Raw genomic sequence first — 17028 nt, 5'->3', positions numbered from 1 at the left:
CCAAGACCAAATTCTTAGAAGTGGAAAGAGGGCAACGCTGCCTTCTTAAGGTGATGTACTCAAAACCATACAGGTTTCCTACAAAAGAACTGTATGAAATAAGTGACTTATTAACCATCAGGAAACTGTATATTTTGAGTACAACACTCAGGCTTCATAAAACACTTGATTATAAGCCTATAAATGAGACCCGTCGACGTAAAAATAATGTTGCTCCCTTAACAAGCTATATGTCAATGTTCGCCAAGAGGCAATATAAAGCGCAATCGTCATACATATACAACAATATAAATAAAATTATAAATATCCATCCATTACTACTATATGAGTGTAAGATAGAACTTAATAAATGGCTGAAACAACTTAGCTATGATGACACCGAATCACTTCTATACCGCGTAAATTATTGATTGTACACACACTCACAAACACACACAAACACACACACACACACACACACACACACACACACACACACACACACACACACACACACACACACACACACACACACACACACACACACACACACACACACACACACACACACACACACACACACACACACACACACACACGCCCGTGTTAGTACTAGTATTAATATAGCAGCTAAAATATATTGGTTAATACAATAAATAATAATTAAAAGTATTATAAGCATTTAGTTTATATAAAGTAAATTAATTAGCTTATTTATTAGCTTATTAATAATAATAAAAAATAGATATACCTATGTAAAATTTCTTTGAAAAATTAGATTATTAGGACTGTTAGTTATGGAGGAGCGGGGCATCCCAATACAGGTTTACTTACCTAAAGGGAAGTCCCAACCACTGATGGCAATATTGTAAACCTTTTTCAAGGAAAATAAAATATTTTTCATTTTCATTTTCATTTTTCATTTTCAATGACATTCCTCATAGCAGTGCATATGACAATGTAGAAAGGCTATTTTCTTCAATAAATCTGATGAAAACTTGTCAAAGGAACAGATTATGTACGGAAACGTTAGAGGGGCTGCTTCATACAAAGCGGTTCATTGCGAACAATGGAGACGCTAGCTTGTGTTTAAAATATTTTAACAAAAACATGTATAAACACCATAAAAAACTCACCAAGTAAACCAATAAATATATTTTTAATAGTTTAGAAGCATTTTTAATCATTAAAACTGGACTTACCTTAGATGGTATTAAAACAGGTAGATCTACCTATTTTTCGTTTCTAATTCTACCAGTTTCTACCTATTTTTTCACCCTGGTCTACCATTTTGTTCAAATTGTATGTGACAACACTGAGCGGTCGCGGCGTGTATGTATATGTCACTTTATTACACATATGCAACAGGCAGGCCTGTGTGGTGACGGGTTAAGAATTTCACCACCCCCTTTCTTCCCGTGGGTGTCGTAGAAGGCGACTATGGGATATGGGTCAAATTGTGGCGTAGGCAAGAGGCTGGCAACCTATCACTGCAATGCCACAGTTACGTTTTGTTTCAACCTCTTATTTGCCAAGAGTGGCACTGAAGCTTTAGTAGTTTTCTGCCTACCCCTTTATGGGATACAGGCTCGATTGTATGTTGTATGTAGGTATGTATGTATGCAACAGGCAAAAGGAAAAAAATATCATCCGTATGTATATAGCCCTTAAATATTGAACCCTTGTTTCAAAGACGTCCAAAATCGACACAAACTTAGACCCTTTTTTTATTTTTTTTTAAATGAGAATCGATACTTTTGAGGTTTGTAATCACATGCAATGAGGATTTTCAAGTTTTAAAAAATCTCTCGTCTCGAAGAGATCCCGTAAAGAGTTTTCTTGAGAAAATGTAAAAAATGTAAATATTGCTACTTACTAACAATGTAACAAATGTCATTTCTTTTAGCAGCAAGCTACCATAAAATGTCTGGTAAAAAAACTTAAACATGTCAAAATTAAATCAACTGGACATCAATTTGATTTGTAAATTGGAATTGTCCTCCAGGATCCATGCCATAAACGGATCAATAAAAATGTTAATCAAAATGATTTAGCATCAATCTGATATTGTAATGGCTTTTGTTTGATGCTGGTCCTTTTTGACTTTTTTAATGGTTTAACATTATGGCGGCAGGGCTGCCTCCATCTCCTCGAAATTCGAATTATGTTTTTAAATGATGATGATGATGATTTTTATAAAGCCATAGTTTATAAGGTAGTACAAAAATAATCATTAGTTTACAAATTAATTTTGTAATTCTTATTCTTAGAACAAATAAAATTATCCTCATAGAAAATAATTTAATTTGTATTTTTAGTAGACACACTACTATTTTAACTATAAACTGAAATAAATGTCATATACAAAAAAAAAACCAAATCCAACTTTCCAGCTTTGGACACTTGGAGGCCTTGGTCATTTTTTCTTTGTATATGACATTTATTTCAGTTTATAATTTTGTAATGATTTTTTGTTTACAGTTAGCACCTTATTTTCCTTACTTTTGGTAAGGTGTGAATTGTGTTTGTTTTTTATTTCAACTTAATTGCAGAAAAGACAAACTTAATGTACAAAAGGCGAACTTAATGCCATGAGGTTATTCTCTATCAGTCAACCTTAAGGCAAATCAGAGAAGATTGTAAGCAGCGCATTGGAAACAAAACACGTTTTACTCTATATGACTTAAGTAAGCGCCTATATCCTTGCGAATATTTAATTAATGTTGGAGTTGAATCTACATTTTGATTTTGGCACCACTGGCTACGCTCGTAATTCAGTTGTGGAAACTAATGCTTGCTCAAGTACCTATAAGTATCCACTTGACAGTCCAGCCCGCGCGACCATATTCCGGTCAACCGTCCGGGTTTTTAAGCGACGCGCGCAGCGCGCTGCGCATTCACAACTTTTTACAAAAACGTCTGTATCTTCTAAACTACACAAGATATAGTTAAAAAAAAAATACTTCGGTATAAATGAACGTACAGTACTTGAAATAAAATTATAGTGATAGTAAAATATGTATGATTATATACTATAAATCAAGGTTAAACTTATGTAATCGGAAAAAAAATGAAGAAATTTTTTATTTGACTATTACTTAAATTACAGGAAATTTTGAGCGATGACCCCCTTTTTTTATTACGTATTAGAGAAATATACTATTTTACCTTTATAATGATACCACAACCAACACATACAGTTCTCATGAAGATATCCAAAAAAATTAAACAAATTCAAAATCAAACACAAACACGCGGAGTTTGACAAGGCACTGCCGAATTTATTTTTTCATTCACTAGGTAACGAGCGTACACTGCCATCTATACTTTTTGTAGCAAACTATGTAGTTAGGCTACGTTATTGTATCAAGAGAATAAGTAAATAATGCCGCAATATTTCGCTAGATGTCACTTTAATCAACTGTGTCTCCATCCCCTCTTTTGGATAGTAAGGTATCGTAGGACTGTCTACCGGAATTTTTTTTGGATACTATGCTATCGTAGGACTGTCAAGTGGGTATAACCATTGATTAACCAATAATTATATCCTCAAGTAAAATAAAATTGCTCTTTTTAATGCCACATATACAATACTTATGTACTTAAAAGTAAGAATATGAAACTTTGCTTACAAATACAAATAAATACAAAAATTATTTATTTCTTTAAACACATGGCCATAATTTAGGGGATGGAGCCGCCCGGTAAGCAAGGAGTTGCCTGTGTTGGGAGGCCCCGCTCTTCCCTAGGTTACGGTATCTACAATCATTTAGCACTAAAGATGAATATCAAAATACATTTTTTGCTAAACTTAACTAAAAACTAAAAACATTAGTCTTTAGTTAAGTTTAGCAAAAAATGTATTTTGATATGACAATAAGCACAACCCTATCATTACGATTGATTGATATCTGTATGTACACAAGGTTTTATTACGGAATGTCAATACATTCACATTAATCCCCTATTAGTAAACTAATTAAGTCTTCAACTATCAAGAACTGTCTGACGTACTACATAAAAACACTAAGTAGACATAACTATTGTTGCATTTTTGACCTTATTTCATATGTTTTAAGATTATTTTTCAATTAAAACCAAAATTAAAATTCGCAATTCTGTGATTATTAACCGTCGCCTCATATCTCAAGAAGGACGGTTATCAAGTCGTCTGTATGTTTTTTTTTTAATGTTTGTTCCTCGATATCTCCGTCGTTACTGGACCGATTTTGAAATTTTTTTTTTATTGAATGTATATGCATACAGATTGGTCCCATTTTTCTCAGAACCCAGTTCTGATGATGGGATCCTGGAGAAATCGAGGGAACTCCTCGAATCTGAAAGGCATACATATGGTGATTTTTATGTTTTTAAAGGAACAGCATGCATTTAGGTACGGAACAGTGACATTTGGTGCAGTGGAATTGCTGATGATGGTCAGAACCGAACTCCTAAAATCTGAACGGCACGCTTATAGTGACTTTGGTATTTTTATAAGAACAGCATGCACTTTCGTCCAGAACAGTGACATTTGGTGCAGTGGAACTGCTGATGATGGCCAGAACCAAACTCGTCAAATCTGAACGGCACGCTTATAGTGACTTTGGTATTTTTATAAGAACAGCATGCACTTTCGTCCAGAACAGTGACATTTGGTGCAGTGGAATTGCTGATGATGGTCAGAACCGAACTCCTCAAATCTGAACGGCACGCTTATAGTGACTTTGGTATTTTTATAAGAACAGCATGCACTTTCGTCCAGAACAGTGACATTTGGTGCAGTGGAACTGCTGATGATGGTCAGAACCGAACTCCTCAAATCTGAACGGCACGCTTATAGTGACTTTGGTATTTTTATAAGAACAGCATGCACTTTCGTCCAGAACAGTGACATTTGGCGCAGTGGAACTGCTGATGATGGCCAGAACCAAACTCCTCAAATCTGAACGGCACGCTTATAGTGACTTTACCATTTTTATAAGAACAGCATGCGCTTACGTCTAGAACAGTGACATTTGGTACAGTGGAACTGCTGATTATGGTCAGAACCGAACTCCTCAAATCTGAACGGCACGCTTATAGTGACTTTGGTATTTTTATAAGAACAGCATGCACTTACGTCCAGAACAGTGACATTTGGTGCAGTGGAACTGCTGATGATAGTCAGAACCGAACTCCTCAAATCTGAACGGCACACTCATAGTGACTTTGGTATTTTTGTAAGAAAAGCATGCATTTTAAGTTCAGAACAGTGACATTTATTTAGTTATGTTTGTTAAGCATATTGAGTTTTCAAGTCAAAGTTTGTCAAGCTTCGATTTCTTATAATATAATCGGATTCATGAGGAATTGAGGAAACTCCTCAAACCTTAACGTTATACGTATATTCATTTGTGTTGCCATCTAATAATTAAAGCATTAAAAGCAGTTTTAAAAAATACTTACACATTTCTACATAATCCAACATTCGCAAGTAGCTTTCACCAGAACCCGAAAGGCGACGGTTTTTTTTTCTTAAAAATTATTTTATAGTAGCTTTTGCCCGCGGCTTCGCTCGCGTTAGAAAGAGACAAAAAGTAGCCTATGTCACTCTCCATCCCTTCAACTATCTCCACTTAAAAAATCACGACAATTTGTCGCTCCGTTTTGCCGTGAAGGACGGACAAACAAAGAGACACACACACTTTCCCATTTATAATATAACTAGCTTTTTCCCGCGGCTTCGCTCGCGTTAGAAAGAGACAAAAAGTAGCCTATGTCACTTTCCATCCCTTCAACTATCTTCACTTAAAAAAATCACGTGTATTCGTCGCTCCGTTTTGCCGTGAAAGACGGACAAACAAACAGACACACACACTTTCCCATTTATAATATTAGAATGGATGTATTAGTATGGAAAACTTTGGAATTTCATACTTATACAGACAAGATTATACACAATTATATGTAGCTATATTTTAAATATCAGAAATATGTCAAATAATAAAAATTGTGATGTGCATTCAGTAACAAAAAATTCATAGGTACAGTTAACCAATTGGAACCCTAGGCCACTGTAGAACTATGTCATAGTGACGTTATAAATCAGATTGTAAGAAATCTCTTACTGCTTGTCATTTTGACATGGTTGTAGAGTGGCCTAGGGTTCCAATTGGTTGACCATACGTTTGAAGTGTCAAAACTGTGCGTACAGGATTTGACTGTCCGTAAGTACCTACCACGTACCTACATTAAGATCGTGTATACGCGATATGTATACATACATATTTTTACACTTATCTGTGTTGCTGACTGTACCTGTGAAACCAAAAGCGCACCTCGGACACTGGCGAGTGGCGATCAAATATATGAAAGAGGACCGTTCCTAGCACACAGTCTCACGCCGTGGCTTGCGTGGGCGCCGGTCGCGCGACGGTCGCGCGACGGCGATGCGACGCATACGAAATCAAACCTTATCGATATGGAAGTACGAGACGCGACGGCGACGGTCGCGCGACGGTCGCGTGTGACCGTCGCCCACGCAAGACACGGCATAAGCTCGTGTAGGTGAACGCGTACTATGCTTGTACGAGTGACATATGACAGGTCGACTGTTCGCGTTTTTGACAGGCGGTAACTGTGAGGTAACCGAGAGGGGGTGGGCGGCACTTTCAGAGGGGAGCGGGAGTGGCCATACTGTACGATAGTACTCTTTATTATACTATGCCAAAAGACTAAGTATAATGTTCAAGTTTGGTAGTGATGTGGACTGTGAGGAGTTGTTTTAAGGGTGAAATCACAGTATATTTTTATGGTTTATAATTCTTTTTTTTTGTATTTATGGAATCAGATGGAAATAAATGGCCTAAGAAGTGTATTAATTCAAGCAGATATCGTTGAATTATTTATTACGTTTTTTAGGGTTCCGTAGTCAACTAGGAACCATTATAGTTTCGCCAAGTCTGTCCGTCCGTCTGTCCGCAGATAAGCTCAGTGACCGTTAGCACTACCTATCCAACAATATAGCACACGTTGGGGTTGGAATAAAAAAAAAATAGTCCCCACTTTACATGTAGGGGGTACCCTAACAATTTTTTTTCCACTTATTCTGACGAATAGACGTGATTTTTATGTAAAGTGACGTAGGCTGCTCCATTTTGTCCTTTTCTGACCTCCACTTCCCTAAAATGGGGAGGTCGAAGTTAAATAATAGCATTCCGCAATTTTCGAACTTAACGCGAGCCAAACCACGGGCAAAAGAATAGAATAGAATAGAAAACATTTATTTAACATTTTTGCAGCCTTTGCTGTGGAAACTTTGGGTCCATGGGGGCCAGAGGCATTAAAATTATTTCAAAAGCTGAAATATCTTCTAATTAAAACCACTGGTGACCGTAAGGCTGGCTCGTTCCTCGCTCAGCGCATTGGCATCGCCATCCAGCGAGGAAACGCAGCCAGTTTTATGGGCACATTAGGTACTGGCAGCGACTTGGGAGACATCTGTAGGTACAGTGTAGTCCCCCTAGGTTAAGTTAGGTTTAGTTTAGTTTTAATTTTTTTCTATTATCTTGATATTTAATGTTTTAAAAATAATACGTTTTACTTTAACGTCACACAGCATAATGCCGCGGACGCCGACATCCGCAGCGCTGGTTTTCTGCGGGAACCTGACTTAAGCTTGAAGATAATACTCGTAATGTCGATTACATTACCATTACGCTATCTATTATAACATGTATGTTTTATAGCCACTATAACTAGCCAGTCGCGGAAGTTCAGAGAAAACGATCTGCAATTCATGGCGCATATCGCATAGCTGTACTTTATGCATATGCATACGGGCTTACGCTCGCTGGCGCATAAGGTTCAGTAGCCCTTGAAGTTATAGTTTATGCATATGCATACGAATAGGATTACGCTCGCTGGCGCGTAAGGTTCGGTAGCCCTTGAAGTTATAGTTTATGCATATGCATACGAATAGGATTACGCTCGCTGGCGCGTAAGGTTCAGTAGCCCTTGAAGTTATAGTTTATGCATATGCATACGAATAGGATTACGCTCGCTGGCGCGTAAGGTTCAGTAGCCCTTGAAGTTATAGTTTATGCATATGCATACGAATAGGATTACGCTCGCTGGCGCGTAAGGTTCAGTAGCCCTTGAAGTTATAGTTTATGCATATGCATACGAATAGGATTACGCTCGCTGGCGCATAAGGTTCAGTAGCCCTTGAAGTTATAGACCATATCGAAGTAATATCGTCTAGTAGTCAGTAGTAAAAAGTTGTGGGATGTGGGTTCAAGTTACTTTTGGCACCATGCGTAAAGTGGTGCTGATTATCACAATAGTAACCTAGTGAATTCATGTGTACAACTCGAATACCTAAAGACAAAATTTTTCTAAATATTCTGTTCAAAAAAGCATCCGCCACACATAAAGCGTTTTGATAGCGTAGTGTCAGCGAAGCGCGGAGCGGAATGCGCATTCCGCGCTCGTTAGTTCCCGCCGGCGTCTGCTGGCCGCAACGCCAGCGTTCGTCCGGCGCATGATGCCGCATGCGCCGCGCATCGCTATCATTGCGCTCCGCTAACGCTCTGCCTACGCTCTCAAAACGCGCATGTGTGGCCGAGCTTTAAATAGAATAATTTGAACTTAAGTACTTATAACCTAAAATCTTCCTTCGGGAAGTAGAAAATTAAACATATCTTTTCATCCCTAAACGGATTTTTGTTTCAAGTAAGGTACTATTAAATCCAGAATGAAAAGTTCTTCAAACTTATCTAAAGCAAGGAAAACAAAGTATTACTTCAGCAATTCTCAAAAAGTTTGTACATAGCCACGTCAGCAAATAATTGATCCTATTTTGTTACTAACATTTAGTAATATAAGTCGACTTCCGTAAGATATATACAGGATAATTATTATAATTAAGAAAATATAGATACTAGAGAATCCTTATGACGGAATAAAACTGCCTTAAATCTCAATTCATCAAAAAAATCTTAGCAACAAAATAGGAATTAAAAAAAAAAACAAATTTAACTTTTTCCTTAATTGTACAAACTGAATGAGAACTGCTCACCTATAACCAGCGTCTCCTCTTGTTCTTATTAACCGACTTCAAAAAAAGGAGGAGATTCTCAATTCGACTGAATGTTTTTTTTTTCATTCAATCAACTTGATTCACAGACAACAAATCAGTGTTCTACATATAAATCACGCTATCTTCCATCTGATATGTTTATATTCCGACAGGCGCGCAGGTCGTTAATATGAGTTGTGGGATGGCTAAGTGAAACAGTTCTAGGAAATCTTAGGGACCGTCCACACTCAAGAGACGCATGTTCGCCGACGCAGAACGGGCGTCAGCGCCACGCCGCCTGAATGTAATTTAAAAAACGTCTCCACATTTTGTATAGGAAAAATGTAAGACGTGCCCCAAGCGACGTCCCTTACGCGTCTAGGGTTGCAAAAAACGTCGCTTTTCGGTGAAGGAAAACATCGTGAGAAAACCGGACTAATTCCAATAAGGTCTAGTTTACCCTTCGGGTTGGAAGGTCAGATGGCAGTCGCTTTCGTAAAACTAGTACCTTCGCCAAATCTTGGGGTTAGTTGTAAAAGCGGACCCCAGGCTCCCATGAGCTGTGGCAAATGCCGGGATAACGCAAGGAGGATGATGATTTTTAAGAACCACTAACTCTGACTTAAAATATGCATGCTGTCTATGGTCGTAATTTTTAGCAGAATTATCGTAAAATTCTCAGAAATTTTCACAAACTAACTATCAAATTGATGCGTGTGGGAAACATTATCAATTCATCATTTTAAAAACAAAGCGCTTTAAAATCACATAGCTCAGCAAAAAACCCGGGTGGCTAGCCGAATGGCACAATCGCTCACGAAACGCTCACGAAACGAAGCGCTAGTAGATATCTATCTCTATCGCGCTTGCGTATTGGCGCGACAGAGCCAGCGGCGTATCGCTTTCGTTTGGCGTCGGAGAAATGCCATTCGGCTACGGGGCCAGGTATACACTGTGCTCATGAGGAAACCGAATAATTTGAACCACGCATTTCTGAGGCCAAAATAAATAAATTTACAGGGGGCCGATTTTTGAATCTCGGCCATTCGATTTCGTGAAATTCGTTCAATAATATCTCCACTACTAGCGATTTAAATTCTACTAACAGAATAGAAAACGAGTGGTCATTACCACTAGTTTTCAATTTTTTTTTTTTTTTTTTTTTTTTTTTTTTTTTTTTTTACCAATTATTTAGTCATAAAATTATCTTACAATAAAACTAACTAGTAAATCTAAAATTAAACTTAAAATAAAATAAAATAAAAATTAAATTAAATTAAATTACTAGATGTCCTTTTTCAAAAATAGCATTAGGTACGTCGTTTTCCACAGTTTTTCGAACGGTGAATTCGTGCGTTCGAAATTCAAAAATCGATCCCCTGATGAGGAAATTTTGCTAGAAAAGTATTTTTTTTTTGTATTTTTTTTTAATGTATTTTCACATAAACAATAAATGTTATTCATGAAACTGTTTTTTCTATAAACCTCATTTTGAAAGGTTAATACTTCTCACTTTTTGACATCCATCAATGAGGACAGTGAGACTCTTTTCCATAATATCATCAACGCCGTTAAAAAGGCCTTCTGTACTGAGTAACAATAAGATTTTTTTTCCATTGGTAATAACTCTGAAACTAAGCGAAATCCAGAAAAGTTATAATTATGGCATTTTAGTCTTATGATGGGATCAGGAATACGGTGTTGGGCAATTCGCAAAAAAAGAGTGGTTCAATAAGTGGAATCTTGAGCGTTGCGAGGGTTTCAAGGCACAAAGGCTAAACAAACTTTGCCACCGAGTGAAACACAAAATTTTTCACCACACCAACATAAACAAAATACTAACTATAAAACATCAAATTAAATCAAATCCATCAATTTATTTAATATTTATGATTCAAAAGCATCATTTATAGGTAAATTCTACCAGTCAGCCAGCCAGACATAAGTTAAAATTTGTATGAAATTACTTTGCACTCTTGTGGGTAAAATGCAATTTTGCTATCTGTTTTCGAATAGCAAAGTAAGCCTTTAACAGTTGGTGTGGTGAAAAAAAAATTGTGATTGTTCTCGGGAAAATGCCCTGTTAATCATTAGGTTTTCTCATAAACACCATGTACATATGTTCTTCTCTTTGAAACATAAATCAGCCAAGGGCCATCTCAGTATGCACAAGATGCATCGGTCGTACGTGAAAAGGTTGAGCAAGGTGCTGATCGAATGATTTGTGTTGAAACGGCGCCAAAACTGAACTTCTACGAAGCGAGAACTTTGATGGACTTGATAGGGCATGTTTTATTTATACTATTTATAGTTTATCCTGAGAATAACGAAAGGAAAATCATGAAATTCTTCGTAAATGGACAAGAACTTCACTACCTTATGTCTTCCCGTGCGCGTCATAGAAGTTGACAGACATGGGTACTTACAGTATGACTTTAAAACTAAATGTTTAAAGTCTCCCCTGCGTTTGAAAGCCTCCCCGGTTGACCGCATGTAGGTATAAAATAAAATCACATCTTCACAAGCATAATACCTACATAAAGAGCTTTCAATACCGAAAGCAAAGGAATCAAGAACATTCTTAGATACAACTTGACGTCGTCGTGGTCAAACGTCTACCTATTCATACTAAAAAAAAAAAAAAACGTATTGTCCGGACATTTTCGCGAAAAAGAGGGCTCAAAAACTTTTTTGTGTAAAATAGGTAAATTTAATGTTTTTCCTACTCAGGTCTCAGAATCACAAACCCTTTAAATCCTAATAGGTAAAAAAAGCGTCCCAAATTTAATTTTTCCACTTCGTTACCATTTTTCAAACACTTTGTACATCGGTTACAAACTTACAAAGTGGAAAGTACGCAAAATAATAGAAAATTTTGGGACCACTTTTTTGTCACTTGTTTTTTGTCAACTATTGGATGGCCTATTCGAAAGGGCTCGTGATTCTGAGTAAGAAAAACATAAAATTGACCTACCTTAGAAAAAATATTTTTGGTGATTGTTGATGCGAAAATGTGTGTCCCACGGTATTAAGTTCAAAAAGTCATAAATAAATGAAGATGCCGATGCCGTTCTTGTTTAATCTAAAACACTTAAAAATCAAACTAAACTTAATCCAATTCATTATGACCTAGATAATGTCGCCTCGTTTTAAAATGGTGTTCCATTAAATTAGCATTATTATGAAACTGTTAGATAACTATAATATATTATTACTATTGGGTGCCCATAACTGGTCGCATTCTGCATTAATAATGAAATGTTTCATATGCGTAGACGATTTGTGCATATTAATTTAAATTTGATGTCTTTATCAGTTTGTCGGTTTGTCTTTGATAACTGGTTGACAGAACATGGGAATAGTATTTGTAGATTATGTTATGTATTGATACAGTTTTAATTACATGGGTGCAGTAATTTGAAAACACCATCTAGTAGAGTAGGGGGGGGGCTCTATTTCACCTATTATTTGCCTATTTCTGGGTTGATAAATAAATACTTAAATAAATTTTGGGGACACCTTACACAGATCAACTTAGCCCCAAACTGTTCAGCAAAGCTTGTACTATGGGTGCTAAGCGACGATATACATAGATAGACATACTTATATACATAGAAAACATCCATGACTCAGGAACAAATATCTGTGCTCATCACGCAAATAAATGCCCTTACCGGGATTTGAACCCAGGACCGCGGCTTAGCAGGCAGTGTCACTACCGACTGAGCCAGACCGGTCGTAAAGTCTGGCCAAAAACAGTAGAAATTAAACAACATCGTAGTGTCCTCCCGTTTTCTCACACATATTCATTTGAAAGGTATAACACTACAATGTTGCTACTTTTTAATTTGTACTCTTTTTAGTCACTGTACCTATTGTTACTCAGTGTCAATATTTCACTATTGTCCCTGTTGTAAAATAGGTCTCGTGCATTCAACTAAAAGTGTGTATCTAAGCATAAATTAAATATAACAAGATCATACCATCCCATACATTAAAATGCGACCGCCTACGAACGCGCTTACACTTCACCACACATAGATGGCGCCACAAAAAAATGTCTTGTAGCTTTCGATTATACTTGTAGATGGCGTTAAGTGTCACTTTTGACATAGATTTACGGCTCGGAATTGACACTTAATGCCAATCTACAAATAATCGGTGGCAACAAGGCATTTTTTGTGGCGCCATCTATATGTGTGGTGGAGTGTAAGCGCGTTCGTAGACGGTCGCATTTTAATGTATGGGATGGTATGATCTTGTTATATTTAATTTATGATCTAAGGGACAGGCGAGGCTGAATCGCTGCCGACTTAACGTGGTCTATGATCATTACTGACTTGCGACATTCCGACGTACTAATGATGTATGTCCAGGCTTTCACTGCGACGGCCATATTCGTGACGATACTCGTTACTCTGACATGCGTGCATGAGATGTATGGGAACACGATATATTATGAAACTGATGCGCTTTTTACTGATGTGTGATAGATGAGTGGAACTGGTGTAAAGTAGGGCAGTATTTGAATCACAGAAATCACTGTTATGATATGATTATCATCATCATTCTGCCCTGTTACCATTATTTGGGGTCGACGCAGCAGATTTTCCTCCTCCATACCTCTCTATCAGCCGTCATTTCCATACTAACACCTTTCACTCTCATATCATTGTTCACACATTCCATCCATCTTTTCTTAATGAAAATGAAAATGAAATGAAAATGAAATATTTATTTTTCAAGTAGGCATATTACAATGCGCATATGAACGTCAAATAAAGCTACGCCGGCTCTAACCCTACGCCTCAGCCTCGAGAAGATTTCAGTCCCCCCTCAGTTGGGAGGGGGGTATCCACTATGGGACCGGCAAGAAACTCGGCGGGCAACTTCTTTTCAAAACATTACATCTTATAACTAACATGCATTAAATAACAAGATACAATTTAACATGCAAAAGTATTCATCAAAGAATATGAACAGACTATATTATTGCTTAATAATACGTCGTTCTTCTTCAGAGAAAACATATCAAATTGTCACAGAAGAAAAAGATAATATGAATCTCAATATCATTAAATATGTAATTTACCTACACAACATAAAATATAAAATATTTGATGTGCTTTCTTATCTGAACTGTGTTCTCTATACATAATACAATTATTTTAATTGCTATTCGTTTTTTGTAGTTTCTGGTTCGGGCCATGCATGTTTGTCTGTCAAATAGTCCTCGACTCTGTAATAAGCCTTTAACATCAATGATTTTTTTAAGTAGTTCTTAAGAGCTGGGAGGGGTAATCTCAAAGCAGTGTCAGGTAACTTATTATAAAAATGAATGCATTGCCCAACAAATGACTTCTGTACTTTACGGACACGAAACTTCTTTATGGCAAGCTTATTTTTGTTTCTAGTGTTATAATTATGGATATCAGAATTCTTAGTGAAACAGTCTAAATTCTTAACAACATAAATTATACTATCATAAATGTATTGGGAAGCTACAGTTAAGATATTAATTTCTTTGAAGAGTTCTCTTACTGATTCACGTGTTCCTAAGTTGTAAATAGAACGAATGGCTCTCTTTTGTAATACAAAGATAGTCTGTATGTCAGCTGCTTTGCCCCAAACCAGAACCAACTTAGGCCTTGCACTACCATTGTAACCATCCACCTTCATCTTTATCACTCGTTTTATAACATGGCTTTCACCCCTCCGAATTACCTGCCCATACCATGCTAATCTGATTCCTCTCACCTTCTTTGATATGATTTTGACTTACTTTATCTCTAACACCTAGACGCCTATAAAGGTTTTAGGAATCCGCAACAAGACCTTCCGAATTTCATTTTCAATTCGGACGAGACAAAACATCAAAAAAAATTTTTTTTTAAACCCAGCGTAGGTATTTGCAGAGACTTTATTACAATTCTTTAATAGTTATTTGTTATACAAGGGGGCAAAGTTGTATTTTAACGCCGAGTGTGGAATTGAAAAACGAGCAAGTGAAAGGTTTCTATAGTTGAACCACGAGCGAATAGAATCCTGAACTTGCGAGTTTTTTAACACACGAGAAGTAAAATACATGTGCACCCGAGTGTAACACAAAACTTTTCCCCTCACTATAGCGAGGAAACTACAACACAAAAAATGCGTTTATCACTGTTTCCAGTAGTTCCACAGGTGGTAAATCATCTTTATTTAGATTCACCTACTTTTATCAATGTTAAAGCAGTTAATGTGACTTTATTCAAGGTCAAATTACTTTACCCACTAGTGAATAAAATGCGTTTTTACCCGCTGGTATTAAAGGACAAAACACGTGTTTCCGAGCTAGTGAGGGGAAAATTAATGAGTTGTTTATATGGAAAACTGAGCTTGCTTGGCTTCTTTACCACGCGCACCTTACAAACATTTGTAACAACATTCTTCCGTGGTTGACAATTATTAGAGGTTCCAGTGAGCTCCCTTTTTACATATCCCGTTTTTGACACGTGTCGTGTCCCACCAGGAGGGCGATTTTTGAATCTCGCATACGGGATTTTGTCACTAAAATACCGGTTGAAAACGGTGACTTGCTTATTATTTTCGGTGACAATTTTCTGAATTCGAACGCGTGAGACTCAAAAATCGGCCCGCAGCTTTCAAAATCCCAGATAGGTATATCAAGGTTTTATTATATTTAACGATCTGTTTTCTTTCTTTTCAGGGCTCGGACCCTCGCGTAGCGACGTGCCGCGGACGCCTGCAGACGCGACGCTGCCAGCTCAACCAGGAGATTAACAAGGAGCTGAGGTTGCGAGCTGGTGCCGAAAACTTGTTCAAGGTACGTTGTGAAGCGACGTTGCCGGCTGGACTTGTGTAGACACCTGTAGCGACGCTGCCAGCTCAACCAGGAGATCAACAAGGAGCTGAGGTTGCGAGCTGGTGCCGAAAACTTGTTCAAGGTATGTTGTGTAGCGACGTTGCCAGCTGGACCTGTGTAGACACCTGTAGCGACGCTGCCAGATCAACCAGGAGATCAACAAGGAGCAGAGGTTGCGAGCTGGTGCCGAAAACTTGTTCAAGGTATGTTGTGTAGCGACGTTGCCAGCTGGACCTGTGTAGACACCTGTAGCGACGCTGCCAGCTTAACCAGGAGATCAACAAGGAGCTAAGGTTGCGAGCTGGTGCCGAAAACTTGTTCAAGGTACGTTGTGAAGCGACGTTGCCAGCTGGACCTGTGTAGACACCTGTAGCGACGCTGCCAGATCAACCAGGAGATCAACAAGGAGCGGAGGTTGCGAGCTGGTGCCGAAAACTTGTTCAAGGTATGTTGTGTAGCGACGTTGCCAGCTGGACCTGTGTAGACACCTGTAGCGACGCTGCCAGCTTAACCAGGAGATCAACAAGGAGCTAAGGTTGCGAGCTGGTGCCGAAAACTTGTTCAAGGTACGTTGTGAAGCGACGTTGCCAGCTGGACCTGTGTAGACACCTGTAGCGACGCTGCCAGCTCAACCAGGAGATCAACAAGGAGCTGAGGTTGCGAGCTAGTGCCGAAAACTTGTTCAATGTACGTTGTGTAGCGACGTTGCCAGCTGGACTTGTGTAGACACCTGTAGCGACGCTGCCAGCTCAACCAGGAGATCAACAAGGAGCTGAGGTTGCGAGCTGGTGCCGAAAACTTGTTCAAGGTACGTTGTGTAGCGACGTTGCCAGCTGGACTTGTGTAGACACCTGTAGCGACGCTGCCAGCTCAACCAGGAGATCAACAAGGAGCGGAGGTTGCGAGCTGGTGCCGAAAACTTGTTCAAGGTACGTTGTGAAGCGACGTTGCCAGCTGGACTTGTGTAGGCACCTGTAGCGACGCTGCCAGCTCAACCAGGAGATCAACAAGGAGCTGAGGTTGCGAGGTGCCGAAAACTTGTTCAAGGTACGTTGTGTAGCGACGTTGCCAGCTGGACCTGTGTAGACACCTGTAGCGACGCTGCCAGCTTAACCAGGAGATCAAC

At 38.3% G+C, this 17028-nt stretch overlaps 1 protein-coding gene across 4 annotated transcripts in view; it reads left to right on the top strand.

The window, feature by feature from the left end:
* The window catches only part of LOC125237797 (rhophilin-2-B), a 212781-nt gene that overhangs the window by 165833 nt on the left and 29920 nt on the right, over nucleotides 1–17028 (top strand). For 3 of the 4 annotated variants that reach the window (XM_048144983.1, XM_048144985.1, XM_048144984.1), the window contains exon 3: nucleotides 15747–15863. The exons of the other annotated variant lie outside the window; for it this stretch is intronic. In XM_048144983.1, the coding sequence (XP_048000940.1) occupies nucleotides 15747–15863 (117 nt within the window). The remainder of the gene's footprint in view (nucleotides 1–15746; nucleotides 15864–17028) is intronic. 4 annotated transcript variants of the gene reach the window in all.

Source organism: Leguminivora glycinivorella, chromosome 22 (assembly GCF_023078275.1).
Source record: "Leguminivora glycinivorella isolate SPB_JAAS2020 chromosome 22, LegGlyc_1.1, whole genome shotgun sequence".
In the NCBI taxonomy this organism is placed as follows: Eukaryota; Metazoa; Arthropoda; class Insecta; order Lepidoptera; family Tortricidae; genus Leguminivora; species Leguminivora glycinivorella.
Note: the sequence above shows the minus strand (reverse complement) of the source record. Positions and strands in the feature narration are given on the sequence as shown.